Below are 17,500 nucleotides of genomic sequence, written 5' to 3' on the forward strand. Positions count from 1 at the left end.
TATGGTTAATTTTGTGTTTTTCAAAATAAATTAATTGAATTCATTTTTGATTCCGCATTCATCATTCACAGCTGTTGAAATAGCCATTGTATAGGACATAAATTAGGTTAAACTACTGCATGTCCGCCCACAGAAAATAAATAAATATAAAAATTACCAACACAGAACTATTGATCCACGATACTAACATAACAAATCTGAGGCGGCAGACAAACTGTGTGTGCATGTCACAAAATGATTCCTACTGAAAGTCAGCACATGTAAACACCAGATGGGTTTAGATAACGGCTCATGTAAACAGTCCACCGAATCTTTCAATCGGAATGATTTTAATCGGAATGACAAAAAAGTGCGCATGTAAACGTGGCTAGTGAGTGTCACCACACTGACCTCAAACATAAACCAGGCGTCCCAAATGAGGACAAACCGAATTAAAGGGGTGGTTGCATGCGATTTCACTTTTTAACTTTAGTTAGTGTGCTTGAGCATAAACAGTATCTGCAAAGTTACAGCGCTGAAAGTTCAATGCAAACGGAGATATTGTCTTTTAAAGTTATGGCAGTTTATTGCCTACAAAAACGGCCGGTTTGGACTACAACAAGCTTCTTCCCGGGTTGGTGACATCATGAACACCTGCTATTAACAAACACTGCCCCCGTGAAAACACGCAACAAAGTGGGCGATTACGAAAGAGAGAGAGCGGTTGCAGAACTACAAACTACATTTGGCCATCTGACCAATCTAAGACCATTGCGTTTTTCGGAGGAATGGGCTTCACAGAAGCAGGAAGCAAACGAGCCGCTCAAAGGACGACAACGGTGTGGAATAAAGGTCAAATATAAGAAAAATATGGCGTAAAAAAAAAAAAAAAAAGAAGTATTAAGACATGTTATACTGCGCCCCATAAACACAACCAAGCCTAGAAAAAAAACACGGAACCACCCCTTTAAACCACTTACTATAGTTTACCCGCATGTCATGTGACCATTAACCCTCATCAGTGAACCGAGAGCATGCGGATGTGTCGTTAAATTATAGTTTATAACTATAGTTTGCAGCTTTATCTTTAAGAAACGTTTCGTCATAATTGAGTTCATGTAAGGACAGACACGATGTGTTCAGATAACACATTTTAATAAAAATAAATGCAATTGTTTGTTTAGTTTTCTCTCCCCTGCCGTAGCGAACCGTAGTATATTCATGTCAAGAATAATAACAATATATTATATGACAAACTAGAAAGAAAGGGATTAATTATATTCAGCATTAAACAATGAATAATGAGTATTTGGTGGGTGAAATGTGTTTAACTGACTTAATGATCTCTCCTATCATGTCCCGCCGAAGAATAAAAGTCACACAGGTTTGATACTATCATGATTCGATACTATCGCGATACAATATTATCACGATTCGATATCACGATTCGATACTATCGCAATTCGATATCACGATTCGATACTATCGCGATTCGATGTCACGATTCGATACTATCGCGATACAATATTATCACGATTCGATATCATGATTCGATACTATCACGATATGATATCACCATTCAATACTATCGCGATTCGATATCACGATTCGATACTACGATTCGATACTATCGCGATACAATATTATCACGATTCGATATCATGATTCGATACTATCACGATATGATATCACGATTCAATACTATCACGATACAATATCACGATTCAATATTATCACGATACAATATTATCACGATTCGATATCATGATTCGATACTATCACGATACGATACTATCACGATTCGATACTATCACGATACAATATCACGATTCGATATCACGATACAATATTATCACGATTCGATATCATGATTCGATACTATCACGATATGATATCACGATTCAATACTATCACGATACAATATCACGATTCAATATTATCACGATACAATATTATCACGATTCGATATCATGATTCAATACTATCACGATACGATATCACGATTCGATACTATCACGATTCGATACTATCACGATACAATATCACGATTCGATATTATCACGATACAATATTATCACGATCGATACTATCACGATACAATATCATGATACAATATCACGATACGGTATTATCACGATACAATATTAAGCAACGATATTTATCCCTAACCCTAACCCTAACGATATTTTAAGCCAAAATAAATTGTATTCATTAAATAATATTATTGTTATTATATTATTATCAGGACACACACATATTCCCCCATTGCATTACTGTACATTATATTCAACATTATATATAGTGGTTTAATGTAGTAATCTTTCATTTTTTTCCTATCAAGTAAGAAAGTTAATTTCGAGCCCTGAAAGAGATTCAACACATGATAGTCTGTCTCAATTCTGAACTCACTAGTGTGTACTTTACCATATACATCAATAAAGTCTTAAAACCTACGCCACGGGTATTTTTATAAAGAACACAGATTTCTCTATTTATGCAAAGCTCTTGAATAAATGATGTCAGGAACGGGAGAGTTTTGCTGGAGTGCAGTACCGCCCCCTAAGGGACACACCATGTGATGGATATCAGAGATTTTATCATGAATATATTCATAAGGCGTTCCCTGAGATCTGTCAAAATATGATCTTTCCTTTTCCTTTTCCGCTGTGTGTTCGTCTGGCTTACTCTTAAGACTGTGAAAAATCAAGAGCGAGTGGAAAATCATGGGTTGAAGAGATGAACGTCCAGCATGTGTTCTCTGATCATGAGGTCAACCGATCAGCACAAGCTATTTATCACACACACACACACACACACACACACACACACACACACACACACACACACACACACACACACACACACACACACACACACACACACACACACACACACACACACACACACACACACACACACACACACACACACACACACACACTCTCCTGTTCATGTGTGTGTCCATTCGGGGGCAGTACAGCTCTTTGACCATCTCAACTCTCCGTTCCTGACATTCATTTGACAAAAAATAGCTTGTGAAAGTGATTTTATGATTAAAACAAGAACAAATATCTGCCAGAGTGTTCATAAAAATCATCTTAATTCAAATGAAAAGTCGTTTTCATCCCCAATGACAGATATTTGTTCTTGTTTTAAGCACAAACTCACTTCATTTTGTTCAGTTTCTCTGAAAACAAGACTTGATTTCTTGATTTTGCATGTTATTAAAAGCATCTTGATCTGAGGATGTTTTGAGTTTGTGCTGGAAAATAGAAATCCTTATTTATTGCAGTGCATGCAATTACATTTAGGGCCCTATGAAATCTGATTTATTTTTTAATTTTAATAATTCTGCTTACTCGGCTTTAATGGTTAAATTACATGTGACTTGCTTCCCTTCATCTTCTGATATTTTTAATGAAATGTGAGAGATTTCGGTCCTCCAATGACAGTTTTAGTCACTTTGACGCTTCAAAACGTTCATAAAACTGATCCATACGGATTGAGCGGATTATTCCAGATGTTCTGAAGAGACTCGATGGCTTTATATTAGGGCTGTCAAAAGATTAATCGCATCCAAAATAAAAGTTTGTGTTTACATAATATATGTGTGTGTACTCTGTTAATTATTATTTATATATAAATACACACACATTCATGTATATTTTTAAGAAATATTTGCATGTATATACTGTATATACATTTATATAATCTATAATATATATAAATATAAATGTTTTATATATAAAAATAATATTTTTTTCTTAAATATATACATGCTTGTGTGTGTGTTTATATATAAATAATAATTAACAGAGTACACACACATATATTATGTAAACACAAACTTTTATTTTGGATGCGATTAATCGCGATTAATCTTTTGACAGCCCTACTTTATATATATATATAGTCTTCGGGTTTGAGCGATATTAGGGCGAGGAAATGACCACAGGATTCTCATTAATGGGTGAACTGGCCCTTTAAGAGATTGAGCTACTTTCGACATTATACAGTAAATTACATTTTTATGAACATATTCTGCAATTCCGCCCATATCTTCTGCATCACAGAAATCATAGAGCCCTGATTTAATGCCATGATATTGATTTGAGACTTTCTGATCCAATCTAAAGCTGCACTATGTAAGTTTTCCGTCCGCTAGAGGTCGCCTGTTCAAAACAAAAGCGTAGTTTGACACTTGAGAGTGAGAGGAAAGCGCTTCTGCAGAATAAAACCGCAAACTAACGGATATGATGTCATCGACAGGCCACGCCCTCACACCTAAAATAGCATCTCACCATTTACAAATAGTTGGAAACATTTGGGATATTGTAAGTGCGCTGAACAAAATATATAACACTGGCCTAGCGGTGTTTGAATATTTGACTGAAGAAATCTTACATAGTGCAGCTTTAACACATTTTAACCCTTAATCGTCCCTCAGGGTTTACGTTTGAGTCCCTTGTGCTCAGATAGACCCCAAACTTTTACAGAGCGATTGCATAAGGAAATATAATTTTTTTACATGGAAAACTATGTATCATTTTTTTTATTTACTTCTCAACTATACATTTATGCTGTGTTTTTGTGGGTATTTGGTCGTTTTTTACCTATTTACTGCACAAATACTTAACTATGTCCTAAATTAGCTCATTAAAAATATTTTTTTAATGAAAAAATCACTTGAATGATGATCTTAAATAAATATAAATTGTTTTTGGACATTGCTCTATGTGTTAGGGATAGAATACCACCATCTGTAGGTTTGTGGAAAAACTTTAGGAATTATAGTTAAAGAGAAAGAGAGAGAGAGAGAGAGAGAGAGAGAGAGAGAGAGAGAGAGTGCAATGACCACATTATCCACTAGAGGTCCAGAGGGAAGTTATGCAGAAGTTAAGCTGCCTTTCATCTTTCTTTTATTTGCCCTTTTCTCTCTCTTTCTCATGATTGTTCCATGTTGCATTTGTGTTCTAGTATTTGTCCTTCATTTATGTATGGAATTTTTTCAGATTTATGCCAGTTTTGTTGATTTTATTTGCCAGTTTCTATAAAAATGCTCTCTGTTGCAGTCACACATATGTGTGTGTTTGTGTGTGTGTACGTGTGTGTGTATGAGACAGAAAGTTCGTTCTACTTTGTGTTTATGCTCTAGGACCAGATCTTGATATAGAAGTAGAAATTTTCAGATTTATACTGGATTTAGTTAATTTTTTTGACAAAAAAAGTGAGAATTATTTTTTTTTTTTACACTTTCCCATTCATTTTCAATGTGGGGTCAATCTGACCCTGAGGGACTTAAACGTTAATTTTTTTTTACACACCTTTAGAACAACCAAATCAAGCCCATATTTTTTGTGCATGTTTAGAGAGATTATTTAGGAAAAGTCACAGAGTCTCATGGCCCTGAGATGAAGGGAACACTTTTAAAAATGGAGGAAAAGTCCAGTGGGGTCAGCTGGAGCCCAAGGGACGATTAAGGCCTTACATTGTGGACAGTCAAATTGAGACCTGCAGAAACACTGAGAGTGTGTCGTCTCTGACACGAGCGCGGGTTTAAATGCACCGATCGTGTATGAAAGCTCTTCACCGGTGAGAAACAAGCCCCAAACACCCGAACGTCTGCGAGACGGAGCTCCAGCGCTGGTTAATATTTAAACAGGAGAGGCTCGCTGGAAGTGTTGGGCTGAATTATGACCCAGCAGGCCTTTGGTTTTCAGCCTTTAGTGTGTGAATGTCAAACTGACAGCAAATGAAAAGTTACCGGCCTTCGTTAAAAAGCCCCGCTGAGAAACTCTGACTTTAATAACTCCAACAACGACAGCCTGTGATGGTGACAAGAAATCACCTCATGCGATATTATTGGACGATAATGCGGAGTGTGTTTATTGTGTTGGTCCTCTGGCAGGTTTAGGTTTCGCTGACTCCTGAAGTTATTGATATTCTTCATATTCTGTGCGGCGGGCAGTTCACAGAATCTTTTCCAATAAGATTTTGACCTTTAATGCACTGTAAATAAAATATTTAAAAAGTAAGTTACCTGGTTGCCTTAAAATTTTGAGTTCATTGAAATAAAATTTTTGAGTTAATACAATAAACATTTGAAAATCGACATCACCCTTTATTCAAATATTATTAATCTCTTAACCTTCGCCCCTATTTTTGAGAATGTTCTGAAAACGACATATCTAGATGAAAATGTCTGCAGCTCTTAAACCCTCTGGGGTACTTCGGGTCAGAAATTACCCGTTTTATAATAAATAAATAAAAATCATAGCTTCATCGGAATGGTCTGAAACTTGGTGACTTTATTGGTACTTGTTATATGAACACCCAAAACAAATTGGGGTCAGGATTTAGAAAAGTCAAAGTGGTCGTAAAAAAAAATAGTCACACTCAGGACCTTCGGGTCAAAAATGACCCCCATAGGAAATTAATGGGAAATTGGCAAAAATATGAAAATACAGAGTTTTTTTGTGCATACAATCTACAAATCAGCCAGGATGCAGAAAAAAAGACTCAACAGTGAAGATCTCTAAAACATCAAGAGTGCAAAACAGACAAAAAAACACACACACACACACACACACAAAAACACAAGCTTTTGAAATGGCACGCGTTCATTTGTGTGTGCGTGTGTTTTTGTGTGTATAAGTGTGTGTGTGTTGCACTCTTGATGTTTTAGAGATCTTCACTGTTGAGTCCTTTTTTTCTGCATTCTGGCTTATTTGTAGATTGTATGCACAAAAAAACTAAATTTCCCATTAATTTCCTATGGGGGTCATTTTTGACCCGAAGACTTTTCAAATCCTGAGCCCCATTTTTTTGGGTGTTCATATACCAAGTAACAATAAAGTCACCAAGTTTCGGACCATTCCGATGAAGCTACGATTTTTTAATTTTTTTTATAAAACGCAAGATCGACTATAGTGGTAAAAATGTGCTATTGCGTGATAAAAATGCTCAATGTGTCCACCGGATGGCACTGATCTCATTTAAAAAATTGCTTTCATGAGGCCCAGGCTTGACTCTAAAATGAAATACAGCTTTAATACAAATAATGTAAATTTTTTATTATTTTCAATGGGAAAAAATGGGTCATAATTATTGTATAAATATTAATTATAAATCATAAAATTATCTCAAAACACCAAAAAAGAAAAGAAAAAATATTACTGAAATAAAATATATTTCATTGATTTTACTCAAATCTTTTTTATCTTAATCCCGCCCTCCGGCTCATTTTTGACCCATAAATGAAGAACCCCAGAGGGTAAAACCCTATGGTCTATATTCATAAATCTGCTCTTATTTTAAACTAGACACTTGAAATGTTGTTACCCAATAGTCATAATAACTAAAAGTATCATGGGAACAGAGTAATATACATGTAAGTGACTCGCGTTTTAAAAAAAAATGAACTTAGGAAAAATTAAGAGACTTTAATTTTAAGAGCCTGAAAATAACCTAAACATAAAACTAAATGTCCAATCATGTCATGATTCAAATATGAGGATGATTCTCTCAGTAACGCAGCTTCTGTGAGCTTTTATGTCAAGAAAAGTCTAGGTGTCCTTTAAAAAAGGCCATTTATTATTTCAGAACATTTATAATTGTGAAGAGTAGTTTTTCATTCTAATAAATCTGCAATAAACTGCTGATTATAATGGATAAACAGTTACTGAAAAACTAAAGCAACTATTTACAGAGATTAGAAGTGTAAAAAACTCATGTAGTTGATAAGAAGTGTCAGTCAGAGTCTGCGCGCTCCACTGTGTGTGCGCGTCGCAGTGCACGAGTATATTCACCAATACTGCGCAAGATAATGCCTTTTGATTGGTTACTACGTCCATCAATCAAACCTTTGTTGGCAAGGCATTGGCTAGGCATTCGCTGACATTATCCAATGAAAACCATGGGTGCAATGATTGACAGCTCACCAAGCCAGTAATGATGACTCCTCAGAAAGGCTGAGAGAGACCTGGGAGGGTTTATATTACGGGGAAGAGACTATTCTTTCCGGGGATATCACCAGAAACTGATTAGAATCGATATTTCATTGAAAATGGACATGTTTGATTACGCTAACTCAAAACACTCATGCAAACAACAGAGGTTTTTTCATTGTTTGGATTAAAAAGTGGGATTTGGAAGTGTTTGTTGGATTCGTCCGATCTGATCTGAACGACAGGAGATGAAAGATGAGCGTTTATTATGCTAATGTTTACATGGCCGGTCCTTTAGCGTTTCATTTAACCCTTTCCTCTCTGGTGTATTTATTGCAAAAACAAGTTCAGAACATGAATCCTGAGTGTTTTAGCTTTCAAATGATCGTTGATTGAATATTTTGAACACCTGAACAGCTCCTCTGCCCCTGTGAGCTCCTGCAGTCTCTGCTGGAGAAGGAGGATCTCTGCGGTGAAGCGCTCCTGCGTCTCCTCCATCTGCTGCTGGTAGTAGCTCTTCAGCCGCTCCATCTCCTGATGGTGTCTGTCCTCCAGCTGTGCTGAACACTCCTGAAACTCCGCCTTCAGCTGCTGGAGGCTCGGCTCAGGCTCTGCAGGAGCAGAACACACTGTCTAAGACTGAGGAGAGAGAAACATCACCACTTCTGGTTCTTCTGTGTAAATCAGCGGCTCGGAGATCGAACCGGTTTCTGAGACTTCAGTTTTAGCTTACAATCCATCCCAGATTTATAACACCTATCACATGCAGTCCGTCCAGAAAAATGTGGCTTTTTTTGTGATTGTTGTGAAAAATCCTTGATTATGCGGCACGTTTTTCTTAAAAAATGCGATGGAAAATACGTGATATTTATGCGATAAAATTGCAGGAACTTGCAAAAACTGCGCTTTGATGAAAAAGAGAAAAAAAAGCACTTCATCACAGAAAGTGCTGGGAATATTTGAGTTCTCATCTTGTTTAATTAAAGATCTTAATAAACACACGGCTTAAATTTACAAAACATTGAGTCAAACAAGTTCTGTAGCTTTACAAAAGGAATATGCTACAACTTCTGAAAAAATGAATAAATAACTTCCTGTTTTACAGAGCACAAAGTGCGATCTCTTAAAGGGTTAGTTCACCCAAACATGTAAATTGTGTCATTAATGACTGAGCCTCATGTGGTTGGACACCCGTCAGACCTCCGTTCATCTTCAGACACAAATGAAGATATTTTAGTGTAAATCTGATGCTCTGAAAGGCCTCCATTGGCTCAACTTTACACTCTCAAGACCCTTAAAAGACACTAAAGACTAAAGTTACAAAGTCCATCTCACTACAGCGGCTCTACAATAACTTTATGAAGACGAGAATAGTTTTTGTGCGCAAAAAAACCCTAAATAACGACTTATATAGTGATGACGATTTCAAAACACGGCCTCATGAAGCTTCAATGATTCATGATTCGGATCACGTGTCAAACTGCTGAAATACGTCTTTGGCGATCCAAACCGCTGAATCGACTCACTGATTCATAACGCTTCAAACCGCTGAATCGACTCACTGATTCATAACGCTTCAAACCGCTGAGTCCACTCACTGATTCATAACTCTTCAAACCGCTGAATCGACTCACTGATTCATAACTCTTGAAACCGCTGAATCGACTCACTGATTCATAACGCTTCAAACCGCTGAATCGACTCACTGATTCATAACGCTTCAAACCGCTGAATCGACTCACTGATTCATAACGCTTCAAACCGCTGAATCGACTCACTGATTCATAACGCTCCAAACCGCTGAATCGACTCACTGATTCATAACGCTTCAAACCGCTGAATCGACTCACTGATTAATAACGCTTCAAACCGCTGAATCGACTCACTGATTCATAACGCTCCAAACCGCTGAATCGACTCACTGATTCATAACGCTCCAAATCGCTGAATCGACTCACTGATTCATAACGCTCCAAACCGCTGAATCGACTCACTGATTAATAACGCTTCAAACCGCTGAATCGACTCACTGATTCATAACGCTCCAAACCACTGAATCGATTCACTGATTCATAACGCTCCAAACCGCTGAATCGACTCACTGATTAATAACGCTTCAAACCGCTGAATCGACTCACTGATTCATAACGCTCCAAACCGCTGAATCGACTCACTGATTCATAACGCTCCAAACCGCTGAATCGACTCACTGATTCATAACGCTCCAAACCGCTGAATCGATTCACTGATTCATAACGCTCCAAACCGCTGAATCGACTCACTGATTCATAACGCTCCAAACCGCTGAATCGACTCACTGATTCATAACGCTCCAAACCGCTGAATCGAATCACTGATTCATAACGCTCCAAACCGCTGAATCGAATCACTGATTCATAACGCTCCAAACCACTGAATCGATTCACTGATTCATAACGCTCCAAACCGCTGAATCGACTCACTGATTAATAACGCTTCAAACCGCTGAATCGACTCACTGATTCATAACGCTCCAAACCGCTGAATCGACTCACTGATTCATAACGCTCCAAACCGCTGAATCGACTCACTGATTCATAACGCTCCAAACCGCTGAATCGATTCACTGATTCATAACGCTCCAAACCGCTGAATCGACTCACTGATTCATAACGCTTCAAACCGCTGAATCGACTCACTGATTCATAACGCTCCAAACCGCTGAATCGACTCACTGATTCATAACGCTCCAAACCGCTGAATCGACTCACTGATTCATAACGCTCCAAACCGCTGAATCGATTCACTGATTCATAACGCTCCAAACCGCTGAATCGACTCACTGATTCATAACGCTCCAAACCGCTGAATCGACTCACTGATTCATAACGCTCCAAACCGCTGAATCGAATCACTGATTCATAACGCTCCAAACCGCTGAATCGACTCACTGATTCATAACGCTCCAAACCGCTGAATCGAATCACTGATTCATAACGCTCCAAACCGCTGAATCGACTAACTATTATAAAGTTCAAAGCTCAATGCCAAGCGAGATATTTTATTTAACAGAAGTTCCCTTTCAAAGCCTACAGCGAACGGCCGATTTGTTCTACATCCTGGTATTTCCTGCTTTAATGACGTCAGTAGAGCAGTTTGTCGACTAAACTCCGCCCACAAGAACGTGCGAAAAAGGGGGCGTGGTCTTGTTGCTCCCGCGTGGAGAATAGGAAGTGTTGCGTTCGGTTGCGTTCGTATAGTTTGTTTGTCGCCATGTCGTCGAGATGCTGTTATTTTCATCCCGGAGTCAAGTCACCTTTGTTTGGCTTTCCCAGGGCCGCTGCACTTAGAGATCATTGAGCGCATGCATCCCCGTTATGGTGAGAGGCGCGACCTTTCCGGTAACGTGCGCTCTGCGCGCCCTAAGCTGCTGTCCAATCACAACACGGGAACCGCTGGCCCAATCAGAACTCGTTACGTGTTTCTGAAGGAGGGACTTCATAGAACAGGGAAATCTTTCAAGCCGTTTTGAGGACAGTGAAAACAGCGGAATACAGATCAGTAAATTGTGTGAAAAATACTGTGTTTTTTTACACGCGAAACATGAACACGTTATATTGCACACTGTAAACACAATCAAAGCTTCAAAAAAACACGAAAAACGGAACCTTTAATATATTATTATAATATATATTATGCTGATATATTTGACTTTTTTGCAACAAAAATGCGGGGATTATAAAATCATGCTAGCCCGCATATTTTGCATGTGGAAATAGGCGATTTACGCAGTGAAAGTGCGGCGTATTTGAAAAATGCGGCCGCTGCATAAATATGGGGACTTTGTGTGATTGCGCATGAAATGATGGGATGGCATGATGGTGTTTTCCTGGAGGGACTGCGCTAACAGCTAATGCTCTCCGCTGATGGTGTTTCATGAGTGTGGCCGCTTCACAGGGTCTCTCTCTCTCATGCTGAAGGTCTCTCAATAATACATCTGAGACCCTGGGGCCGCCCACTGACCTGCAGGCTGACCATTGACCCCCAGCGGCTCCAGCTCACGCTCTGGGCTGAGCGGCTGCTCTGATTGGCTCTCCTGGAGCAGCTCGAGCTGTGCGGCGTGGATCTGGGACAAGCTGATTCGCTGAGCCTCCAGCTGCAGACGGCACTCCTCCTGCAGACACACAGAGAACACAGGATCGACCAATCAGGGGAGTCTGTGGGACTGACCAATCACAGGAGTCTGTGGGACTGACCAATCACGGGAGGTCGAGCAGAGAAACGGTAGAAGGAAAACCTGCTTGAATACAATCAGCATTTCTGCCAAAAATCAGTTTGGTGCCACGAATCTCACATTCATAAAATAAAACGCTTATTAATTAAATAATACAAATATTCAATTAAAATAAATGAATTATTCATTTTAAATAAAAAATAAAATGGTAAATAAAATAAAAATAAATCATGTTGGTGAAAAAACGTGCAATTCGTTATTTTTTAATAAATAATAAAATAAAAATAAGACAATTACTAATGAAATCATACAAATGTTACATTAAAATAATTTATGTTTTAAATCAAATAAAAATGAATAAAATATATAAAAATTAAAATATACTAATACAATTTTAAAATAGTACAAAAAATCATAAATTACTTTTTTTAAATAAAAAATAAAATAATTAAATAAAAAACACAATTAATAATAAAATCATAAAAATATTACATTAAAATAAATTAATTGTTTATATTAAAATAATAAAATAAATAAAAATAAAATAAAACATTAATTACATTTTAAATAAAATTAATATAATCTACATTTTTTTAATAAAAATAAACCATGTTAGTGAAAAAAACGAGTAATTCATAAATATTTTTCAAAAATAAAAATAAGACAATTACAAATGAAATCCTAAAAATGTTACATTAAAATAAATTTGATTAAATTACATTATAAAATGAATGAATTATTTATTTTAAATAAAAAATAAAATAGTAAATAAAATAAAAAATAATCAAGTTAGTAAAAAAACAAATAATTTCTTTTTTTAAAATAAAAATAAGACAATTACAAATGAAATCATAAAAACGGTAAATAAAAATAAATAATAAATAAAAACACTAATTATATTTTAAAATATTCAATTAAAATAAATGACTTATTTATTTTAGATAAAACATTTAACAATTAAATAAAATAAAATAAAAATGAAACGCTTTCTAATTAAATCATAAAATGTTCAATTAGATATATTTTTTAATTGAAACGACCCGTATTTCTGCAAAAAATCAGTTTGGTGCCACTAATCTCACATTCAAGCAGAGTGAGGATCCAGCCTGGACATCATGCGAGTCTTTATCTGAAGCAATCATCTAAGAGAAGTGTTCAGATGAGCCAATCACACACACACACACACACACACACACACACACACACACACACACACGCACACACACACACACTCACACACACACACACACACACTCACACACACACACACACACACACACACACACACACACACACTCACACACACACACACACACACACACACTCACACACACACACACACACACTCACACACACTCACACACACTCACACACACTCACACACACACACACACACACACACACACTCACACACTCACACACACACACACACACACGTGTGGGTTAGCATATCATAAGCCTGAGAGGATCTTTTGTCCGAGACACAAAGAGCAGAGGCTCCAGCTCCTGATTGATGTGATATCATCAGATGAAGCGTTTTATGACCAGCACAGGAAGATGAGACGGACTTAATCCCAGACACAAATCTGCTCCCGTTTACTCACAGGGAAAAGAGCCTTTGATAAATGTCACAGCTACTGCGCTCATACAGAGAGGCACACTCACCAGAAGACACACACACACACACACACATTTACAGACTATAACAACGACTCACTAATCTCTAGAGTTCAATGACTCACTCAGACTTCACTTGTTTCATTACTGGATGAATCAGTGTTTCATCCAGTAATGAAACAAGTGAAGTCTTTATGAGTGAGTCATTGAATCATTCACTCTAGAGATTCATTCAAAAACACTGATTCATCCAGTAATGAAACAAGTGAAGTCTTTATGAGTGAGTCATTGAATCATACATTCAAGAGATTCATTAAAAAAGTCTGATTCATCCAGTAATGAAACAAGTGAAGTCTTTATGAGTGAGTCATTGAATCATTCACTCTAGAGATTCATTCAAAAACACTGATTCATCCAGTAATGAAACAAGTGAAGTCTTTATGAGTGAGTCATTGAATCATACATTCAAGAGATTCATTAAAAAAGTCTGATTCATCCAGTAATGAAACAAGTGAAGTCTTTATGAGTGAGTCATTGAATCATTCACTCTAGAGATTCATTCAAAAACACTGATTCATCCAGTAATGAAACAAGTGAAGTCTTTATGAGCGAGTCATTGAATCATACATTCAAGAAATTCATTCAAAAAGTCTGATTCATCCAGTAATGAAACAAGTGAAGTCTTTATGAGTGAGTCATTGAATCATTCACTCTAGAGATTCATTCAAAAACACTGATTCATCCAGTAATGAAACAAGTGAAGTCTTTATGAGCGAGTCATTGAATCATACATTCAAGAAATTCATTCAAAAAGTCTGATTCATCCAGTAATGAAACAAGTGAAGTCTTTATGAGTGAGTCATTGAATCATTCACTCTAGAGATTCATTCAAAAACACTGATTCATCCAGTAATGAAACAAGTGAAGTCTTTATGAGTGAGTCATTGAATCATTCACTCTAGAGATTCATTCAAAAACACTGATTCATCCAGTAATGAAACAAGTGAAGTCTTTATGAGTGAGTCATTGAATCATTCACTCTAGAGATTCATTCAAAAAGTCTGATTCATCCAGTTATGAAACAAGTGAAGTCTTTATGAGTGAGTCATTGAATCATTCACTCTAGAGATTCATTCAAAAAGTCTGATTCATCCAGTTATGAAACAAGTGAAGTCTTTATGAGTGAGTCATTGAATCATTCACTCTAGAGATTCATTCAAAAAGTCTGATTCATCCAGTTATGAAACAAGTGAAGTCTTTATGAGTGAGTCATTGAATCATTCACTCTAGAGATTCATTCAAAAAGTCTGATTCATCCAGTAATGAAACAAGTGAAGTCTTTATGAGTGAGTCATTGAAACATTCATTCAAGAGATTCATTCAAAAAGTCTGATTCATCCACAAATGAAACAAGTGAAGTCTTTATGAGTGAGTCATTGAATCATTCACTCAAGAGATTCATTAAAAAAGTCTGATTCATCCACAAATGAAACAAGTGAAGTCTTTATGAGTGAGTCATTGAATCATTCACTCAAGAGATTCATTAAAAAAGTCTGATTCATCCAGTAATTAAACAAGGGAAGTCTTTATGAGTGAGTCATTGAATCATTCATTCAAGAGATTCCTTTAAAGACACTGATTCATCCAGTAATTAAACAAGTGAAGTCTTTATGAGTGAGTCATTGAATCATTCATTCAAGAGATTCATTCAAAAACACTGATTCATCCAGTAATGAAACAAGTGAAGTCTTCATGAGTGAGTCATTGAATCATTCACTCTAGAGATTCATTAAAAAAGTCTGATTCATCCAGTAATGAAACAAGTGAAGTCTTTATGAGTGAGTCATTGAATCATTCATTCAAGAGATTCATTCAAAAAGTCTGATTCATCCAGTAATGAAACAAGTGAAGTCTTTATGAGTGAGTCATTGAATCATTCATTCAAGAGATTCATTCAAAAACACTGATTCATCCAGTAATGAAACAAGTGAAGTCTTTATGAGTGAGTCATTGAATCATTCACTCAAGAGATTCATTAAAAAAGTCTGATTCATCCAGTAATTAAACAAGTGAAGTCTTTAGGAGTGAGTCATTGAATCATTCACTCAAGAGATTCATTAAAAAAGTCTGATTCATCCAGTAATTAAACAAGTGAAGTCTTTAGGAGTGAGTCATTGAATCATTCACTCAAGAGATTCATTAAAAATGTCTGATTCATCCAGTAATTAAACAAGGGAAGTCTTTATGAGTGAGTCATTGAATCATTCATTCAAGAGATTCCTTTAAAAACACTGATTCATCCAGTAATGAACATGTGAAGTCTTTATGAGTGAGTCATTGAATCATTCATTCAAGAGATTCATTCAAAAACACTGATTCATCCAGTAATTAGACAAGTGAAGTCTTTGAGTGAGTCATTGAATCATTCATTCAAGAGATTCATTCAAAAACACTGATTCATCCAGTAATGAAACAAGTGAAGTCTTTATGAACGAGTCATTGAATCATTCACTCAAGAGATTCATTCAAAAACACTGATTCATCCAGTAATGAAACAAGTGAAGTCTTCATGAGTGAGTCATTGAATCATTCATTCAAGAGATTCATTCAAAAACACTGATTCATCCAGTAATGAAACAAGTGAAGTCTTTATGAGCGAGTCATTGAATCATTCATTCAAGAGATTCATTCAAAAACACTGATTCATCCAGTAATGAAACAAGTGAAGTCTTTATGAGCGAGTCATTGAATCATTCATTCAAGAGATTCATTCAAAAACACTGATTCATCCAGTAATGAAACAAGTGAAGTCTTTATGAGTGAGTCATTGAATCATTCACTCTAGAGATTCATTCAAAAAGTCTGATTCACCCAGTAATGAAACAAGTGAAGTCTTTATGAGTGAGTCATTGAATCATTCACTCTAGAGATTCATTCAAAAAGTCTGATTCATCCAGTTATGAAACAAGTTAAGTCTTTATGAGTGAGTCATTGAATCATTCACTCAAGAGATTCATTAAAAAAGTCTGATTCATCCAGTAATTAAACAAGTGAAGTCTTTATGAGTGAGTCATTGAATCATTCATTCAAGAGATTCATTCAAAAAGTCTGATTCATCCAGTAATGAAACAAGTGAAGTCTTTATGAGTGAGTCATTGAAACATTCATTCAAGAGATTCATTCAAAAACACTGATTCATCCAGTAATGAAACAAGTGAAGTCTTTATGAGTGAGTCATTGAATCATTCACTCTAGAGATTCATTCAAAAAGTCTGATTCATCCAGTAATGAAACAAGTGAAGTCTTTATGAGTGAGTCATTGAATCATTCACTCAAGAGATTCATTAAAAAAGTCTGATTCATCCAGTAATGAAACAAGTGAAGTCTTTATGAGTGAGTCATTGAATCATTCACTCTAGAGATTCATTCAAAAAGTCTGATTCATCCAGTTATGAAACAAGTTAAGTCTTTATGAGTGAGTCATTGAATCATTCACTCAAGAGATTCATTAAAATAGTCTGATTCATCCAGTAATTAAACAAGTGAAGTCTTTATGAGTGAGTCATTGAATCATTCATTCAAGAGATTCATTCAAAAAGTCTGATTCATCCACAAATGAAACAAGTGAAGTCTTTATGAGTGAGTCATTGAATCATTCATTCAAGAGATTCATTCAAAAAGTCTGATTCATCCAGTAATGAAACAAGTGAAGTCTTTATGAGTGAGTCATTGAAACATTCATTCA

General features: G+C 36.2%; 1 protein-coding gene across 5 annotated transcripts in view; it reads right to left on the reverse strand.

Annotated features, from left to right (window-relative positions):
* Nucleotides 1-17,500, reverse strand: part of akap9 (A kinase (PRKA) anchor protein 9) — a 205,683-nt gene that overhangs the window by 114,988 nt on the left and 73,195 nt on the right. For all 5 annotated transcript variants that reach the window (XM_079828322.1, XM_079828321.1, XM_079828323.1 and 2 more), the window contains 2 exons: nt 11,928-12,078; nt 8,335-8,536 (listed from right to left, as the gene is read on the reverse strand). In XM_079828322.1, coding sequence (XP_079684448.1) covers nt 8,335-8,536; nt 11,928-12,078 — 353 coding nt within the window. The remainder of the gene's footprint in view (nt 1-8,334; nt 8,537-11,927; nt 12,079-17,500) is intronic.

Source organism: Gobio gobio, assembly GCF_949357685.1.
Source record: "Gobio gobio genome assembly, chromosome: 11".
Taxonomy (NCBI): Eukaryota; Metazoa; Chordata; class Actinopteri; order Cypriniformes; family Gobionidae; genus Gobio; species Gobio gobio.